Source organism: Perissodus microlepis, chromosome 1 (genome assembly GCF_051167445.1).
Source record: "Perissodus microlepis isolate ML-2025 ecotype Zambia chromosome 1, ASM5116744v1, whole genome shotgun sequence".
Lineage (NCBI taxonomy): Eukaryota > Metazoa > Chordata > Actinopteri > Cichliformes > Cichlidae > Perissodus > Perissodus microlepis.
Genome location: NC_140461.1, coordinates 38,013,193 through 38,030,816, shown reverse-complemented (window position 1 = coordinate 38,030,816; position 17,624 = coordinate 38,013,193). Strand labels below are relative to the sequence as shown.

General features: G+C 40.7%; 1 protein-coding gene across 3 annotated transcripts in view; it reads right to left on the bottom strand.

Annotated features, from left to right (window-relative positions):
- LOC146394232 (multiple epidermal growth factor-like domains protein 11) overlaps nt 1-17,624 on the bottom strand; it is a 243,083-nt gene that overhangs the window by 132,733 nt on the left and 92,726 nt on the right. For all 3 annotated transcript variants that reach the window (XM_084922899.1, XM_084922887.1, XM_084922893.1), the window contains one exon: nt 10,304-10,396. In XM_084922899.1, coding sequence (XP_084779025.1) covers nt 10,304-10,396 — 93 coding nt within the window. The remainder of the gene's footprint in view (nt 1-10,303; nt 10,397-17,624) is intronic.

Here is a 17,624-nt window from a genome sequence, read left to right as displayed (position 1 = left end):
AATACTTTGTTATTTTCATTTACTGGCTAATTTTGCTTCCATGGCATGTCTTCTTTCAGACTTGTGGAAAAAAGTACCAGTCAAAAGTTTGGACACACCTTCTCATTTAATGGTTTTCCTTTGTTTTCGTGACTATTTACATTGTAGATTCTCAGTGAAGGCATCACAACTGCGAATGAGCACATATGGAATTATGAAGTAAACAAAGAAGTGTGAAATAACTCAGAACATGTCTAATCCCAGTTATCATACCCAGTCTGTCGCATAGAGACAGGCAACCATTCGCGCTCCCACTAAGATTCACACCTATGGGCAATTTAGAATTACCAATTAACCTAACCCCACTAACTGCATGTCTTTGGACTGTGGGGGAGAACATGCAAACTCAGAAAAACCCCAGCCAGGCAGTGGAATCAAACTCAGGACCTTCTTGTTGTGAGGCATAAGTGCTAATCACTGCACCACCGTGCTGCTCACGCCTAACAGCCATTTGTCCATAAAGGTCTGATTCACACAGCTTGCTCTGAACAGTTGATGGAGATGTGTCTGCTACTGGAACTCAGTAGCAGACACATCTCTGTATAAACACCAGTATAAACACCAGTATAAACACCAGTATCGCCGTCGTGCTTGATGGTTTTTGCGACTGCACTTGGAGACACATTCAAAGTTTCAGCAATTTTCCATAATGACTGACCTTCAATTTATAAAGTAATGATGGACTGTCGTTTCTCTTTACTTAGCTGAATGGTTCTTGCCATAATATGAATTCTAACAGTGTTTAAATAGATCTGTAAGCTGTGTACCAACCTGACTTCTCCACAACACAACTGTTGGTCCCAAATCCATTAGGAGGCAAGAAATTCCACAACCGAACCCTGACAATGCACACGTGTGACATGAAAACCATTTCTGGTGACTACATCATGAAGCTCATTGGGAGAAGGTCGAGGGTTTGCAGCACTGTCAGCAAAGCAAAGGGCGGCTACATGGAGGAATCTAAAATATAAAACATCAATTTTCTCTTTGCTACATAATTCCATTTATCTTGTTTCATATATTTGATGTCTTCTGTTTGTATCTATAATGTAGAAGGTAGTGAAAATAAAGAAAAACCATGAGAAGGTGTGTCTAAACTTTTGACTGGTAGTATAACTGCTTATTGTACCAAACTTTCTGAGCACACCCTTACTGCTCCTATAGGAAGCAGAAAGAAAATAATTATTCATGGAGAATGAACAGTTTTTAACAATACATGTACAAGTTTTTTGTTACCTAAGTCAGAGTTAAAGCCATTTGCTTAGTTTATGGAAATGAGTTTACAGTTTGAATCACCAAGATCAAACATGCAGAGTAATATAAGAACTTGACTGATGCTGAGCATGAATTTGCATGTAAACCTTTCCCAGCAAAGCTGCAAAAGACAATTTGAGAAAGACAAAGATTTTTTTCCAAGCTTTACACATCCAAGGATACAGCAGTCAAGATCAGCTTTGGGATTTCCCACAAAATTGCAAATAAGAGTAAGCCATTCTCTGATGGAGAGTTTATCACAGTGTTTGGTGGACTCCACCACACTAACGTACCCTGAGAAAAAAGAAGCATGTGAAAATGCACAACTCTCAGTGAAATGTAACAAGATGAATCAAGGAAACTTGAAATCTGTACCTTCAGCTGAAAGACAAAGCAGATAATACTGACTTTACCTCCGTAGCTGTCGACAACAGCTGTGATGTCCATAACACAGCCTACTATATGTGTATGTGGGATAACGACGTTTGAAGCAGATCAAGGATAAAGTGACTGAAATAAAACCAAAACTGAAATTGGTATTTTTGTACTGAGTTATACACCAGGAGGTGTTGTGTAAACCTTTGATAAAATGAACCTTGTTGATGTTTTCTGAGAAGAAAGCCAAGGACATACTATATCTCTCTGATGCAGAACAAAATGCAGATCTTGGATTTGCTCCAACAGTTAAGCTGACTTGAATTCAAAAGTTGTTCAAACCCAAAACTGGTAAGAAATCTATCACTGAATAAGAAGGTGCAGATGCAGTAATACCAACAGAACGAACAGCAATCACACTCCTAGTTATGCAATAGGACAATGATCCCAAGAACACCATCAAATCCACAACAGAAAAATCAAGACACAATGACCCAGTCAAAGTCCAGGTCTCAACCCAACTGAAATGTGGTGGTGTTTCCTTTCCTCTCCTGATATATGCACAGCTGTTAGAACAGAATTACATTTGTTTGCACACATTTCATGAAAGCAACGAGTGCTTGGGCTCCTACTTTTTGTGGAAGATGTTGAGATTGATGACAGTATTTCCTTATTTATGGAGCGATATAAATTAATATCCAAAATCTCATCTGTAAAATGCACCTCGAATATGCCAACACTGTAATATTTAAGTGTAAAATGCCCATATTTCTGCCCTGGATTTATTAGTAGTCGCCTCAGTTTTATGATATCTACTAGTTCAGTTATCACCCTTCTACTATTTATGTCTTTCAACATTACTTTTTTAGTGCACGTTAATTGTTTCTCCCAAACTCTACGTAGCATCTGTGTTAAAGGGAAAGATTAATTGCAGCATGTCTTAAGTGAAAAGACACAAACACTTCGAAGTTCAATGTTCTTCGAAGCTAATTATTTTTCAAGCATGGCTGAATTTTTCATGAGATCATCTACTAATGTCTGAGGTGAAAAGGTGTTCTTGGACATTAACCTGCCAGTCTGCAGCTGCACTGGATTATGGGACTGAGAAATGGGCCAAAGCATCTAGATAATGCAAATTTGTTATTCTAACAAAATCAACTTTACAGGGAACAAAAATGAGAAAATTAACAAGGAGGATTATTTAAGACAACATTTTAGTCCAGCTTAGTAAGATTTGTATCCAGCATTATATTAACAATAGGATATTGTCTCTGGCCTTTAGAAACTATACCACTGCGGTTTACTTTTTAACAGCTCAAAGCCTGCAGCTTTCAGCAGTGTGCCGGCTGCTGACAGGGGAGCTTACATAGCATGAATGAATGAATCACTAATCATTCAAGGCCTTTCAGAATATTTTTCAGAAGTAAGAACAAAGTGTTAGATTTTTAATACTAACACATGGTGTGAACACTAAACACTGATTGCTGGAAAGGTTTGTCAGCGAGGCTGCACTGCACTCACTGTACAAAAGTGTAAAACAATGTGATATATATATATATATATACATACAATGTTGCAAATGCCTGCATTTACAGTAAAAGATGGATATTGTAAACCTCTACCTAAAAGTAAAATAACATAACCTGAACCTGATTCAGAAAACACAGAAAACAGAACCAAAAACTTAGAAAGCATGAACATAAATAATCTGTGGCAAAAAGGCTTGTACAGAGTTGCTGACTGGCTGGGAACAAACAGAGGCGAGCAGAAATCAAAACCAGAAGCTGAGGCAGAGTTGCACTGCAGTGAATCCGTATGGATTTTGTGCAGCTGAGCTGAAGAGTGGCACCGGGAGATAAGAAGAAAGGCACACAAGAGGCAAACAAAAGAGTGAAAATGGAGAGCAGCAGCTGTGGGAAAGTGCAGGCTGCATTACGATGTTGCACACCTTGATAAGCTTTCTCAAACATGGAAGCCAGCAGGAAGATTTGTGCGAAACTTGGTTCTTACAGAGACTTGGCCCGCAAAGAGACAATGTATCACTGTGGGCAGTTATATGATTGAGTGTGAGATTGTCTACCCAATGTGTGTGTGTGTGTGTGTGTGTGTGTGTGTGTGTGTGTGTGTGTGTGTGTGTGTTTTATGTCTAGCATGTCTGGGCACAGCAGTGAGATGACATGTGACCACGCTGGCCACTGAGAGCCACATGTCATCTCAGCAAACCTCACCAGACCAATTTATCCTTTTACAGAAATATTTCTTGGTGAAAAACGAGGGCGAGACACCAGAAGTAAAGCAAAAACTCGTTAGGTAAAACACATCACACACAACAGGATTAACAGGTTCCCTATTTGCTATTTTTAAAAGTGATGTACAGATTTGACAAGAAAACAACAGTAAGTGGGTCAACTCGATGTCACACTGTCCAGAGGCAAAGCAGAAGCTGCAGTGCCAGCAGGGCACTGTCAACTCAGTATAACAGCCAAGAAGTTACTAGTGAGCAAGTATGAAGTACATTACAGGGTCCTTAATTACCAGAAATTATTACGTTAGGCAGGTAATATGTATTTACCTGTAATTTTGTTAGTTATGTCAGTTTAAATGTTTTCCCGTGATTATTTTCACGTTGGCCTGAAATAAAATATCTCCCTCTGTTCTGACTGCAGACTGAAACTTACTGCGACTTCTGCCTGCATGTACTTTTCGTGGTTTGGTGAGGCACCGTATTAAATGGACACAGCATCTACACGTTTGCTCTGATCTGAGGTTTCTGAAAAGGATGATAAACTGGGAATCATTGAGTAAAATCTTATTGAAGCGAAACCAATTACAAAAGTTATTCCTGTAATGTTTCAGATAGATGTATCAATGTATTTATGCTGTGCTGTAAAATGTGCGGTTACTAAGGATGTGTGATTTCCTACATTGCTGGTGTCACAGTATGTGATGCTCAGTGATTTGGTACTACATAAATCAGGGGTGGGCAACTCCAGGCCTCGAGGGCCGGTGTCCTGCAGGTTTTAGATGTGTCCTTGATCCATCACAGCTGATTTAAATGGCTAAATGACCTCCTCAACATGTCTTGAAGTTCTCCAGAGGCCTGGTAATGAACTAATCATTTCATTCAGGTGTGTAGACCCAGGCTGAGATCTAAAACCTGCAGGACACCGGCCGTCAAGCCAAATAAAACTGAACTAAATCAAAGTCTGTATTATTTAAAGATGGCAAAATTTAAAAAGGAAAACCGAGCATTTGGCAAAAGTGTCCAATTATAATTGTACACAAAATTTGATTTAGCTGAAAGTGGCGGACGGTTTGTTTCAGAGAAAATAACTTTTGACAGTTTAAAAAGTTTTAAAGGGTTGTTTTATTTAAAACAATAAAAACAGAACCTAAAAGTAGAAGCTATTTTTCAGCTTCTGATGAGCACATCTCTCAAATACTCAAATAAGTCTGAGGAAAAAGAAAATTGTGCCGACTGCATGTTTAAAGTAGAAATGAAACGACTGCATCTCAATATCAGTTTCATTTTAACCACTTGGTTCCACTCCCCAGGTTTGCATACTCTCGCACTGCCCTCCCTGGTGCTGCCCAGTTCAGCATAAACCCCTAGCTATAAACATGTGCTGTTTTGGTGATGAGGAGGTTATTGGCACCTAATGAGCCTCATAGCCCCTTTAGCCCCCGTTTCTTATTCGATGTACTCCAGATTCCCCTTTGTTTACTGTTTTTATTGCTGCGCAAGAGCCAAGGGACTGAGGCCAAGCCAAGACATGGGTTAGGTAAATCTGCTACCACTTAAGCTAAAGGAAAGGGGGGATGAAGAATTGATGGCCCACTTGTGTCCTTGTTTAAGGAAGGGAGTGGAAGTAAACACAGGGAAAGTCAAACTCAATTTAATGTGTCTGTTTCTCTCTGGAAGTTTGGCTGTCTTTAACATCTCTCGACCTGTCTCTTTGTTCCTGCACTCATCTATGCATCTCCTCCCTCTCCTTTTCCTCCCTCTTGTTTATTTTAGTGTTAAAGCAAAGCTCTGCACAGAGCAGCATCACACCTTGCTTTGTGGATAACGTGGCTGTACGACAGGTGAATCTGAACATCGGGGAGTACATTTTTCTCCCGTGTTAGATTAAAACAGCTCAGCATGAAAATTCTGCCTCCACACATCCTCGTCGTACAATTTGTCATTTTCTCATTACCTGTGGAAGAATGTAATTTGCTGTAAAGATGCTGCACTGTCAGACAGAAGCGTCTCTCCTATGGGGATGTCGAGCTCGTGCTAATGAGTAATGTGTTTTTTTTCTACATGCTTTTACACAATTTGCACAAAGAATCCTGTGGTCACTTTTGTCCTACGCTGTTTCAAATCCTATTACTTTCTAATATAGAATGGCTCAGCAGTGTCCTGTATGATGCACCAGCAACATGAATGAATTTAAAGGCTTAAATATCACCCAGCCACTTCACTTAATCTAATCCAAATCAGTAGAATTGACACAATTTCAGTTCATGTGTTACAAACCGATTCACTGGGAAAGTGTTGAACAATGATTCGGTCACGAGAACTCATATATCAGCGACAGATAAACAAAATCTACTTTGTGACCTTGAATATCACTTCAACCTTCAGTTTGTTAAATAAAATGGCACCAATGAGATTCATTTGCTTTAAATTTAAAAGAGAATCTATTTTCCTTATATTATGTCAGATATATTGTGGTCAAGTGACCAACATTTTTAAATAAAGGGCTCAGTGTATGTAGGTAACCCCTGTAAGCAGAATGATCTGAACACTGTTTAACCCATTTTTTTAACCCAAAGGTCCTAAAGACCATCAGTGTTATACAGTTTTGTTTGTGAATACAGCAACCAGAAATAATGTTGCTCTGTGTGTAATCTGAACATGCTTCTTTAAATGGGTGAGGTATACTGTAACCCCCTCTTTCTCATTTTATACACTCGATGGGCAAATTAGCTTTAAAGTAATTTTGATCAACAGCTGCTTTTACTGAAACACATGCTTAGACTTGCTGTCCCCAGCCAGGTGCCAGTTAGTTACTGGCAGTTCCCTTTCCTGCTTCTAAGTCGAGGTACTTTCCATCATGAACACGTTTCATGCAATGGCCTAGTGTCACCAAGAGGGGGTGCTTTATTTGCAAAAACTTTGACTTACAGGGTTTTATAGCATTTCATGTTGAAAATATTTCTCTTGTCAAAATCTATTTATTACACACGTTTTACACTGAACTACTAAATATAATATTGTATGCAGACATACTTTCTATGTGGCTGTGATGTACATGTTTGTTGTGTTAGAAAATGCGTTTTATGTTTGTCGAACACAAGTTGTGACTAACAAGTAAGTCAAACTTCAGGTGACTAAAAACCCTGAACAATGAAAAAGAAAGCCACGGGACTGTGTTAAGTCTTCCTCTGCAGCTAATCAGATTCGTTTATGTAGCAATGTGTGAGCCTCAGCCACCTTCCCTTTCTAGAGCCCTGTCCAGGTGAAGAACTTTGTTGTTCTGCCAGGCAGCATAAACAGCTCAGACAAAAGTAGGGTTGAAGCAGTGAGAGAAGGAGCAGGACGAGAGAAAGCAAAGACAGAACAGGGGACTCTGGGAGAAGCCTCAGAAGCAGTTAAAAGAGAAGAAATTAACGACAGATAAGGAAAAATTCTGATGAAAATTATCATGTAATGCAGGGATGGTGATTATAATGACAAAGATTATCATGTGCAAAAAGGATCAGATAAAAAGAAAGAAAATGCTGCAAAGAAGCAATTTAAGATGATAAAGATTCTTTATAGAATCAGGCACATGAGAAGCAAACTGCTGCGTAGGCAGTTTCAGAAGTATATCATTTCAATCAACAGAGATTACTTCTGTGTAGCGAGAATTATTTTCCAGATGTGACACAGTTGCATTAGTTCACTCATAGCCTTTGTTAAGAAAAACTATGCAAAAGATACATAAAGGCTAAAATAGTAAACACCAGAAGACTTATGCCTCGTGACTTGACTTGAAGTGAGGTGATGAACAGAAAGCGAGCCTTTTATTTGGCTGAATCAAAGTACAAACAAAAAGCACAGAATTACTAGGATGAAGCTAACGAAACCTATACTGGGAAAACTAAATACAAAATATTTGTATGAAACTAGAAACCTGAAAGTTGGAAACACAGGGGAAGAAACGCAGACGAACCAACAACAGAAGGAGGAAGACAGAGGACTAAATACACAGGAGCGTAACGAGGAAATAAGGAACAGGAGTGAACACAGCTGGGACTGATCACCCACATGAGACAGTTCCTCCCTGTCAAAACAGAATACAGTAACACAGGACGCGGGACTATCAAAGTAAAACAGGAAATAAATGAACATAGAAAGCAGGGTGCCACAATATTGCAGAATATTAATAATCATCAGACCCAGGACCATGACAATTATTATACATGTATGTCTAGACTTTGCTTATAATCTCATAATGTGTAAAATTTGTTGTAAAAATGTTTTAAAACCATTTCTTTCTATTATGTCTGAAAATGTGAAAATGCCTGCAATGTTACTGTACAGACAGGAAAGACAGAGGGTTGAAATGTTAGCTTTGCAAGAAGTTTAAGAATGAAATTGGAGCCTGGCTGTCTGCATCTTGCTCTTTTTCTGTGTTTGCACATTTTTAAAATAAACTTTTGGTTCAACTTTAGGATGTTCCAGCATCTTGAAGGACTTGACAGAGTTCTTCTGTGATTTTGGTTCCTTCTATCTTCTCAGATGAATCCCAGAGAGATTCCATAATACTGAGGGTATGAAGATGATTCTCATGTTTGCAGACCAAAAGAAAGACCCTAAGGCAAGCTTGCCTTAGGGTCTTTCTTGAGCTTGACCATTGAGCTTAATGGTTTAAATTCAGAATTCCTTGATGCAATGTGGTTCTCTTATCATATCTCTGGTATAACTTCTAGGTTAAAAAAGGTGTTTTTCTCTCTCTGTTCTGCTGTGCATGATACAGCTGATAGAAGGATTTCAGTCACCTACAGGAAACGACCTGTGATTATAAGGGTTTAAGTAACCTCACTTCTCTCGCTCCACAAGGTTGTTGGAAGTTAGGCAAAGTCCATAAAACACTGACGCCAACGATGAGGTTTCTTTGTGAGCTCTTCTGTCTGCATTTCATTACGGAACAGGCCTCCATTTGTTGTCATGGAAACAGACAATGCCTCTGATACATTACATTTACGTGCTTTTTTACTGATGAGCTCTGAGGAGCTTTTCCAAAGCCAAAGCATATTTTAGCTGTTTGTGTCTCATGTAATGGATAAACTTTGTCAGCCAGACATGGATAAAAAGTTTTTCTCTCCATAATGAGCGCGTAAAGACTAAAAATCCCAGCACAGCTGAACATGCAGCCCAGCATCGTATATTAGACACACCTGTCAACAATGTCCACTTCACTCTTTACCTCTGGCTAAATGCACGGGACAGCAGCTTGTGAATTTGAGCTTTTAGTCTTATTTCAGTGTTATGTATTTGTATTCATGTTGCATGTGTTTCTATTTTCCTACATATTGCATTTGTATGAAGCTAAAGGTAAACCAAGCAAAATGTATTGATTTGCACAATCAACAGGGATTGACCTCTGCCCTCTCATGACATAAGGTTAATGCCAGGTGTCCCTTTAAACACATTGCCAATCTGTAATATTACGCTGTGCCACTAATAGTTAAATGCTGCTCATGTTTTAGGCTGGATTATTTCCAGCCAAGTCTTGCAGGAAAACAAGTAATAGCCACAGATCAAAATCTAATGGTTTTAAAGGTTTCAAAATTGTTAGAAGCAATGGTTTTTTTTAAATATATGTTTTCCTGGTACAATGGAATATATATATTATAAAGGTTTCAATACACATCACCTGTTTTTATAACATGTTTTAAATTATGTTACTAATTTCTGATCCCTTAGCCTTGTACCAAGCTACTGCTCAGAAATTATATTGGTCCGTATACCAGAAAAAACACTCCTTTCCCATGTTTTTATGCTGTTCAGCAAATCAATAAATACAACAAGCAATGGAAGCTTGTGCTACAGCAGCTTCTGCTTTAACATACAGATATAAATATAAATAAAATCATTAGCATTAAAAAACATAACTGGTTGGTCTTAATGAAGTGTTTGATAATTTTGCTATTAACGTTCTGTCTCACCACTAGTTATTTACACATCAGGATTACAAATTCTGTCAGTCTGTCAGTGAAAAGTGAAATAACTGAAAGGAGAACTGGGGGTCATATAGATAAGAACAGGAGGGCGCGTTTGGAGGAGTGGTCCCGCTCCTGAAATTTGGATAGTTTGTCTCTAAATGTTCTACAGTTATACAATGTTGTGTTATGTTATGCAACGCCATGTTATGGTAAGTTATACTAAGAAATGCTATGAACTGTTATGTTCAAATATTACAAAACCAAACAGGTTAGAAAAGCAGACAAAAATAGAAAAGGACGAGGCCAATTTTATTTTTATCGACTGCGGTACTGTTATTACTGTTATTCAAAGCTACATTATGCTACATTACGCTTGTAATGCAATGCTTTATAGTAATTTTTCCATTTACTGTCTGTTTGTCTGCTGAGTACTCACCACTGGAGCAGTCCAGTCCTCCCCATCCTGGCTCACATTGGCAAGTATCAGGAGAGACACATCGTCCATGGGCGCACTCTTCTGTGCACAGTGCTGAGAATAAAAAAGAACATTGAAACAAATGTCAGTTTCCTAATGTGTTCTCAGCCTGTTATAATTCTAGACAAAGAGGAGTAGCAATTCTAATACATAAAAATATTAATTTCACAGTACTCGATACAGTTATAGATCCAGAGGGCAGATTCCTAATCGTCAAACTATCTATACTTAACCAAAAGCTAGGTATTGTAAGTATATATGGTCCAAATGTTGATGACCCCTCATTCTTCCACGGTTTTTTTAGTACACTCTCCGAACACCTAGACTGCACAATTGTTCTGGGGGGAGACCTCAACCTGGGACTAAATGAAGAAATGGATAGGCTCAATACAGCAGGAACTCAGCGTAACTGGCAGTCCACAAATATAATCAAACAGTATATGAGCGACTTTGGTCTTTGCGATGCATGGCGCTCCCTTCACCCCAATAGTAAGGAATATACTTTCTTCTCACATGTCCATCACTCCTACTCTCGTCTGGATTATTTTCTGGTCAGCAGCTCACTGCTGAGTAACATTACAGACACTGAGATTCATCCTATAGCTGTCAGCGATCATGCTCCTGTATCTTTAACACTAATACAGATGAATAATACTACACTAAGAAAAAACTGGAGATTTAATACATCACTGCTCAAAGACGAAGAGTTTATCAAATACTTTAAAAAAGAATGGACCCTATATTTAAAAAACTGGAGATTTAATACATCACTGCTCAAAGACGAAGAGTTTATCAAATACTTTAAAAAAGAATGGACCCTATATTTAGGCTTTAATGACATTCCTGGAACATCAGCATCTGTCCTCTGGGAAGCAGGGAAAGCCGTGATGAGAGGTAAAATAATCTCTTTCTCATCACATAAGAAGAAAGAAGAAAACAAAAAAATTCAGGAACTAGAGAAAAACATCAAATCCTTAGAAAAAGCCTATGTGTCACACCAAGATCAAGAAATATTAAACAAAATACGCAAGACAAAACTAGAATTAAATGAAATTATTAATAAAAAGACTAAATTCTTAGTACAAAGACTTCGCCTGCAAAATTATGAACACGGTAACAAATCCGGACAATTTCTTGCTAACCAGTTAAAAATCAATAAAGAAAAAACAACTATATGTGCTGTTAAAGATTTATCTGGGAATACAATATATGATCCTAAAAAAATAAATAACATTTTTAGGGATTTCTATGAAACTTTATATACACCACAAATAAACCCATCTAAAAACGAAATTGATCAATTTCTCGACAACATAACTCTTCCAAAATTATTAGACACCCAAGCAATAGCACTGGATTCACCACTGACGCCAGGTGAACTCCAGGAAGCTCTGATAAGTATGCCCAATAATAAGGCTCCAGGTCCAGATGGTTTTCCAACAGATTTTTACAAAGAATTCTGGACAATTCTGGCACCAGTTTTTCACAGGATGTTGCAGGAAATCAAAGAAAATGGTAGACTACCACCAAATATGAACTCTGCAAATATCAGTCTCTTACAAAAACCAGGCAAAGACCCTGTATATCCCTCAAGCTATCGTCCAATATCCCTTATTAATGTAGACCTTAAAATAATCTGCAAAGCTCTCTCAAAGAGATTAGAGAAAATAACCCCCCTTTTAATTCATCCTGACCAAACTGGTTTTATAAAAGGTAGGCACTCATCAACAAATACACGTAGATTACTTAATTTAATAGACTACTCATGCAGTAAAAACACTGAAACCATAATATTTTCTTTAGATGCAGAAAAAGCATTTGACAGAGTTAACTGGAAATTTCTATTTGCAACTTTACATAAATTTGGTTTTGGACCCTGTTTCATAAACTGGTTAAAAATATTATATAACTCCCCAACAGCTTGTGTCAGAACAAATGACCAAACATCCTCCCGCTTCTCTCTTCTGAGGGGCACCAGACAGGGATGCCCACTCTCCCCTTCACTGTTTGCAGTTTTTATTGAGCCATTAGCAGCAGCAATTAGACAGGCTACAACAATTAAGGGCATAAAATGTAAGAATATAGAACATAAAATCAGCCTTTATGCAGATGATGTGTTACTTTTTCTCCAAAACTCACAAACCAATATCTCTGGGGTAATTGCATTGATAAATTCCTTCTCAAGTGTCTCAGATTATTCAATTAACTGGTCGAAATCAACAGTTCTTCCGATTAATTGCTCCTTCCATAATTCTTCTCCTTCCCCACTGCAATGTGGAAATATAAAATATTTAGGTATCAATGTCTCTCCTAAACTTTCAGAATTAACTAAATTAAACCACATCCCACTTTTAAAGACAGTAGAAGGCGACCTGGCTAGATGGAAATCTTTACCCATATCACTCATGGGAAGGGTCGCCGCTATAAAAATGATGATCTTGCCAAAAATAAACTATTTATTTTCAATGATCCCAAATAAGCCATCACAAGATTGGTTCAGATCTCTAGACTCGTACGTTTCTAAATTCCTTTGGAAAGATAAACCCCCACGTATCAGCTTAAAAACACTACAAAGGACCAAGGATAAAGGAGGATTAGATCTGCCTAACTTTAATCACTATTTTTTAGCCAACAGGCTTCAGTTCATCTCTAGATGGTTTAAACACACCTTCTTAGATGAACCTTGGATAGATGTAGAACAGGCACTATGTAATAACCTAGAAATTTCAGACCTACCATTTATCAGCTCAAACATCAAACGACATGAATGCTTTAAAAGCATCAATATTAGCTCTTCTCTGACAGCATGGTGGGAGTTTCTAAAAATGACAGAGTCTTCATTAATCCCATGCAAACGTACACCTATCTGGAACAACCCGGACATATTACAAAACAATAATATGATAAACTTTTCAGATTGGAGTTGCAAAGGAATTAAATACTTGGAACATATATTGGAAGGAACAGACTTTATTTCGTTTGACAGACTAGTTATACAATATGGGATCAACAAGAAACGATTTTTGGAATATCAACAAATTAAATCCATAGTAAAAAAGAAATTTAATCCCAGTGAAGCTGAATTACAAACACCACCAAGTGTGGTACAATTTCTTAGTCTAAAACTCCCCAAATTATTGTCTAAAATATACAGAACACTTTCTAAAATAGATGAATCAATATCCCTTCCTATTGCAATATGGGAAGCAGATTTATCAATCAACTTAGACCCAAACCTTTGGTCTCAGATATGCTTAAAAACCTTTCAATGGATCAGAAATCCCAGTTTGCAATTAATACAATACAAAATATTACACAGAGTGCACTATACTGGTCATAGGATGTTCAAGATGGGCTATACGCCTTCCAACAACTGCTCACACTGCACAGCAAATACACCGGACAATTACATCCACGCTCTTTGGTTCTGTCCACCAGTTCAGAAATTTTGGCGTGAGATATGTGAAGACTTATCAAAGTATCTGAAATGTAACATTCCAGCCTCCCCTTTAGTATGCTTGCTGGGCAACTTGGATGAGGTCACTGCAGAAATAAACACAGCCCACGTTGTTTTTACGGCCCTATGCATTGCCAAGAAAATGGTCCTCATTAACTGGAAAAATAAAAATAATCTTAATTCTAACCAATATAAAAACCATCTAATAGATCACATTAGTCTTGATACAACCTCTGCCATCACATTTGATCAATCCCTTTGGGCTCCTTTGATCGGCTTCATCACCTAGTGGGGGTGGGGGGTCATGGTTTGGTCCTGCCTTCGCTATTGTGGTTGATGTGGGGGTAGGGACGGCCTTAGGGCGTCTGGGGAGTCCCTAGGGACGTTTCCCTGGAAGGCCTAACCTGGGGGCTGTGGCCATGACCTGGTTAGAAGCTCTGGGGCTCTTGGATGGTGTTTTCCTTGTGGCTGCGTACAGCGGAGATGGGGGAGGGTCTGTGCTGGCGGACGTTGGTTACTGGCCTGGTAGCCTGGCTGCCCCTGGGAGGGTCCGGGACGGGCGTGGAGGCTTGGGGGTCTGGGGGTGCTCCGTCCCCCGGTCTGGGGTGCTGGCCGGGCCTTGGGGGCTTGGGTCCTGGCTGTTGTGTCGCCGGAGCAGTGGGCGGGTGGGTGCAGGGGGGCTCAGCCCCAGTGCAGGGGACCTCTGGTGCATCGGCCCAACTAGGGGGCTCTCTAACTGGTGGGGAGGTTGTTACATCTTTGCAGGTGGTCTCCTCACTACAGGAGCTCACTCTGCAGGTGGGGGGAGAGATATAGGAGAGGGGGAGAATGAACTCAACCTGGGTGTCTATTGTCTTGTGTAGTTTGGGAGATGATTGGATGATGGGGTGGGTGCAGTTTTCTCTGGGGTGGAGTCGGGTGGGCTGCCCCGGACTCTGTGGGGCTGGGCAGTGCTGCTGCTGCGGGCCCCGGTCCGGATGGGCCTGGGCCTCCTTGCCCTGGTGGGTTCCAGAGCGTGGGGGTGCCTACTGGGGTCAGCGGGGGAGCTGGCCCCAGGGAGGGGCCGCTTGCCCCTCCCTTTCTTCCCTCCCCATCCTCAGCTGCCTCCCTATTCCCGCTCTACCACACCCACCCACACACGCAGGGCTTGGGGTGCAGGTATGTCACCAGGGTGCAGGGGAGGCACTCCCCCTCTGTCCCCTTCTGGCCGCCTGTGCCTCAATTTTATTCTGCAACCTAGACATCCACATTACTCACACTCTCACATAACACATACATATAGGGCCTTGGGGGTGGGCACGTTTTACAGCATCCAGAGGATGGTCGTTGTACTCCAACCCATCTCTGGCGCTGGTGCCCTACCCTCAATTTTAAATGCATTTAGACACTGAGGGTTTTCGGGAGGAGCCGTGCTGCTCTCTGAGAGGAAGCTAGTACCATGCTCTCCTGAGTTTTAAATGCACTTTAGAACAGCACACAACAACATTACATATGAGCGGGCGTAGGGAGGTTTGAGGTCTTCACTCACCCCGGTTCTGTTAGCCGTCAGGGCTGGGGGGCTGGGAGGAGGTGCTGGCCGTCAGACTGGGGTCTGGGATGCGGGGCCTCCCTGCTACTGCAGATAAGGAGGTGGTCCGCTTGCCTCCACCCCAGAGAGAAGGGTTACATCTCCTGGGTCTAGGTGCGGCTTGCCCCTCTGGGGGCGGGGGTACCTGGACCTGGGATATAGAGTATGTTTGGGGAGTGCGACTGTCTGTGCAGTGTCTATTTGTGTCTGTCTACACGTTGGGTGAGTGCCGAGTATTTGGTTGTGCATATGGGGGTGGGAATGCACGTCTGTGTCCGCGTGTGCCTGTTTGTCTGTGTCTATATGTCAGGTTGGGTCTTAGACTCAACCTCTCTGGGTACATCTCAGGCCCTCTAAAGTACGGAGGCCTATCTCCCCTCACCACACTCCCTGCCGGTGGCTGATGCCCTTAGACGTTGGTGTGTTGGTGGTCCTTGTCATCTGGGGCTGGGCGCTCATGCATGTACCGGCTCACTCCTGGTGGCCGATTGGCGGGGCCGGGCGCCTGTGGCCCGGCTGGGCTCCTTCCGGGGGGTGGGATGCCCTCAGGCCTCTGGGCCTGAAGCTCGGTCCTCTCTGGCACAGCTGGCTGCCGGCGGAGCCCGCGGGCACGCCACTGCAACCCCCTCTGGCCTCTGCTCCGTAGCTGCGGGGTGACCTCTCGTTTGGGGCTCTACTCAGCTCTTCCCAGGAGGGTGGCACGGTTCCCCCCCCCTTTGGTGGTCCTCCTCGGGTCCTTGTACTCTGGGGCCTCTGGATATCTGGGGCCTGGATCTCCTCCATACCTGCTTCATACCCTGGTGGATGGGGCTATGGCTCCCCACACTCCCTAGCAGATCGTTACATGGAGAAACCTTTGGAATACAAGCATGCTGATCCACACAGGTGTGCACACAGGTGTACACACGGGTGTTCACAGACGCGGACTACACCTTTCTTGGCTGCTGCCTCAAAGCACATTGTGCGCTGTCTATCTTGCGTGCTGCACAATATCGTTTATTATTTAGTATCTACTGTTATCTACTGCTAGCTAGTTTATTGTGATGGTGCTGTTTTTATTATGTTGCTCTTTGTTGTTTGCTTTCTCTTCTGTTTTTTTTCTCCATACAGGTGATCCAGGCGTTTTGTTTGTTTGTTTGTTTGTTTGTTTTTTCCTTTCTTCCCCCCCTTCTCACCGTCTCTTCTCCCCTTTGGTTTTCTTTCTCTCCCTCTCTTTCTTTCATTCTTTCTCCCTGTCCTATCCCCCAGTCACGTCTGTCCCGTTTGTAGCAACCGAAAATAAAATAAATACATAATTATAATAAAGGTCAATCAAATGGACCAATATGGCAAGGCCATGATGATCCACTTGGTAAAATAAATCCGCTTGGCATCTTTCTTGGCCTTAAGACAACAATTCTGATGGCTAAAGATCCAAACGGGACACAAAAAAAAAAAAAAAAAAAAAAGAAACAAATGTCAAACAAGCAACTATAAAACATAAGAAGTTATCAAGTTCTTTCTTTGAGTCATAAAACCTTACATCAAGTCCATTTGTCATTTAAATCATAATCCCCGTTCCCTCAGTTTATTTAATTCATGTTAATATCTTTCAATCTTTCAATGTTACAGTCTTTAGTGCAAGTCTGACACTATCCACTCCAGCTTAGCACAAAGTCTGTCTTGGAAATTTTCTACTGAAAAGTCTGTTTGGAGAATAATGTCTTAATCTGATTATTCTTCTCTTCTGCCCTCCAGCAGATGGTAATGTTCATCTCAAAATGCATATTTTTGTGGAAAAACAATGGCAGCAACAACAAAATACACAATAACACCAGATCACTTTTAACAACCGGATATACAATGCTGACAGTGCAAACACCTGTAGAACTCAGATACACTCTCAGGTGTGAAGAGACATATACACTAACTGCTGGTAATACGTGGTGAGTCTTTAATATTTCTTTTATTTGAGACTTTCTTTTAACTTTTGTTGTTTTTTACCTCATATTGTATCTTAGGAATGCATATTAGGGATATACTTTAATATATTCCTACTAACCGATGCCATAATATTATGCCTGATTAGTGTATACACTAGCAGTCAACAGTTGATTACACAATCACTTAGTGCAATAAAGACACAATAATTACTACTGAAGATTTTTCGACATTGTGTGTTCATTTACTTGTCGCATCTACTGTAACGGACATGTAAACACAGTTAGTAGTGCTGCTATAGCCTCAAGCTCCTGGGAATCTTACCATACAATTGTTAG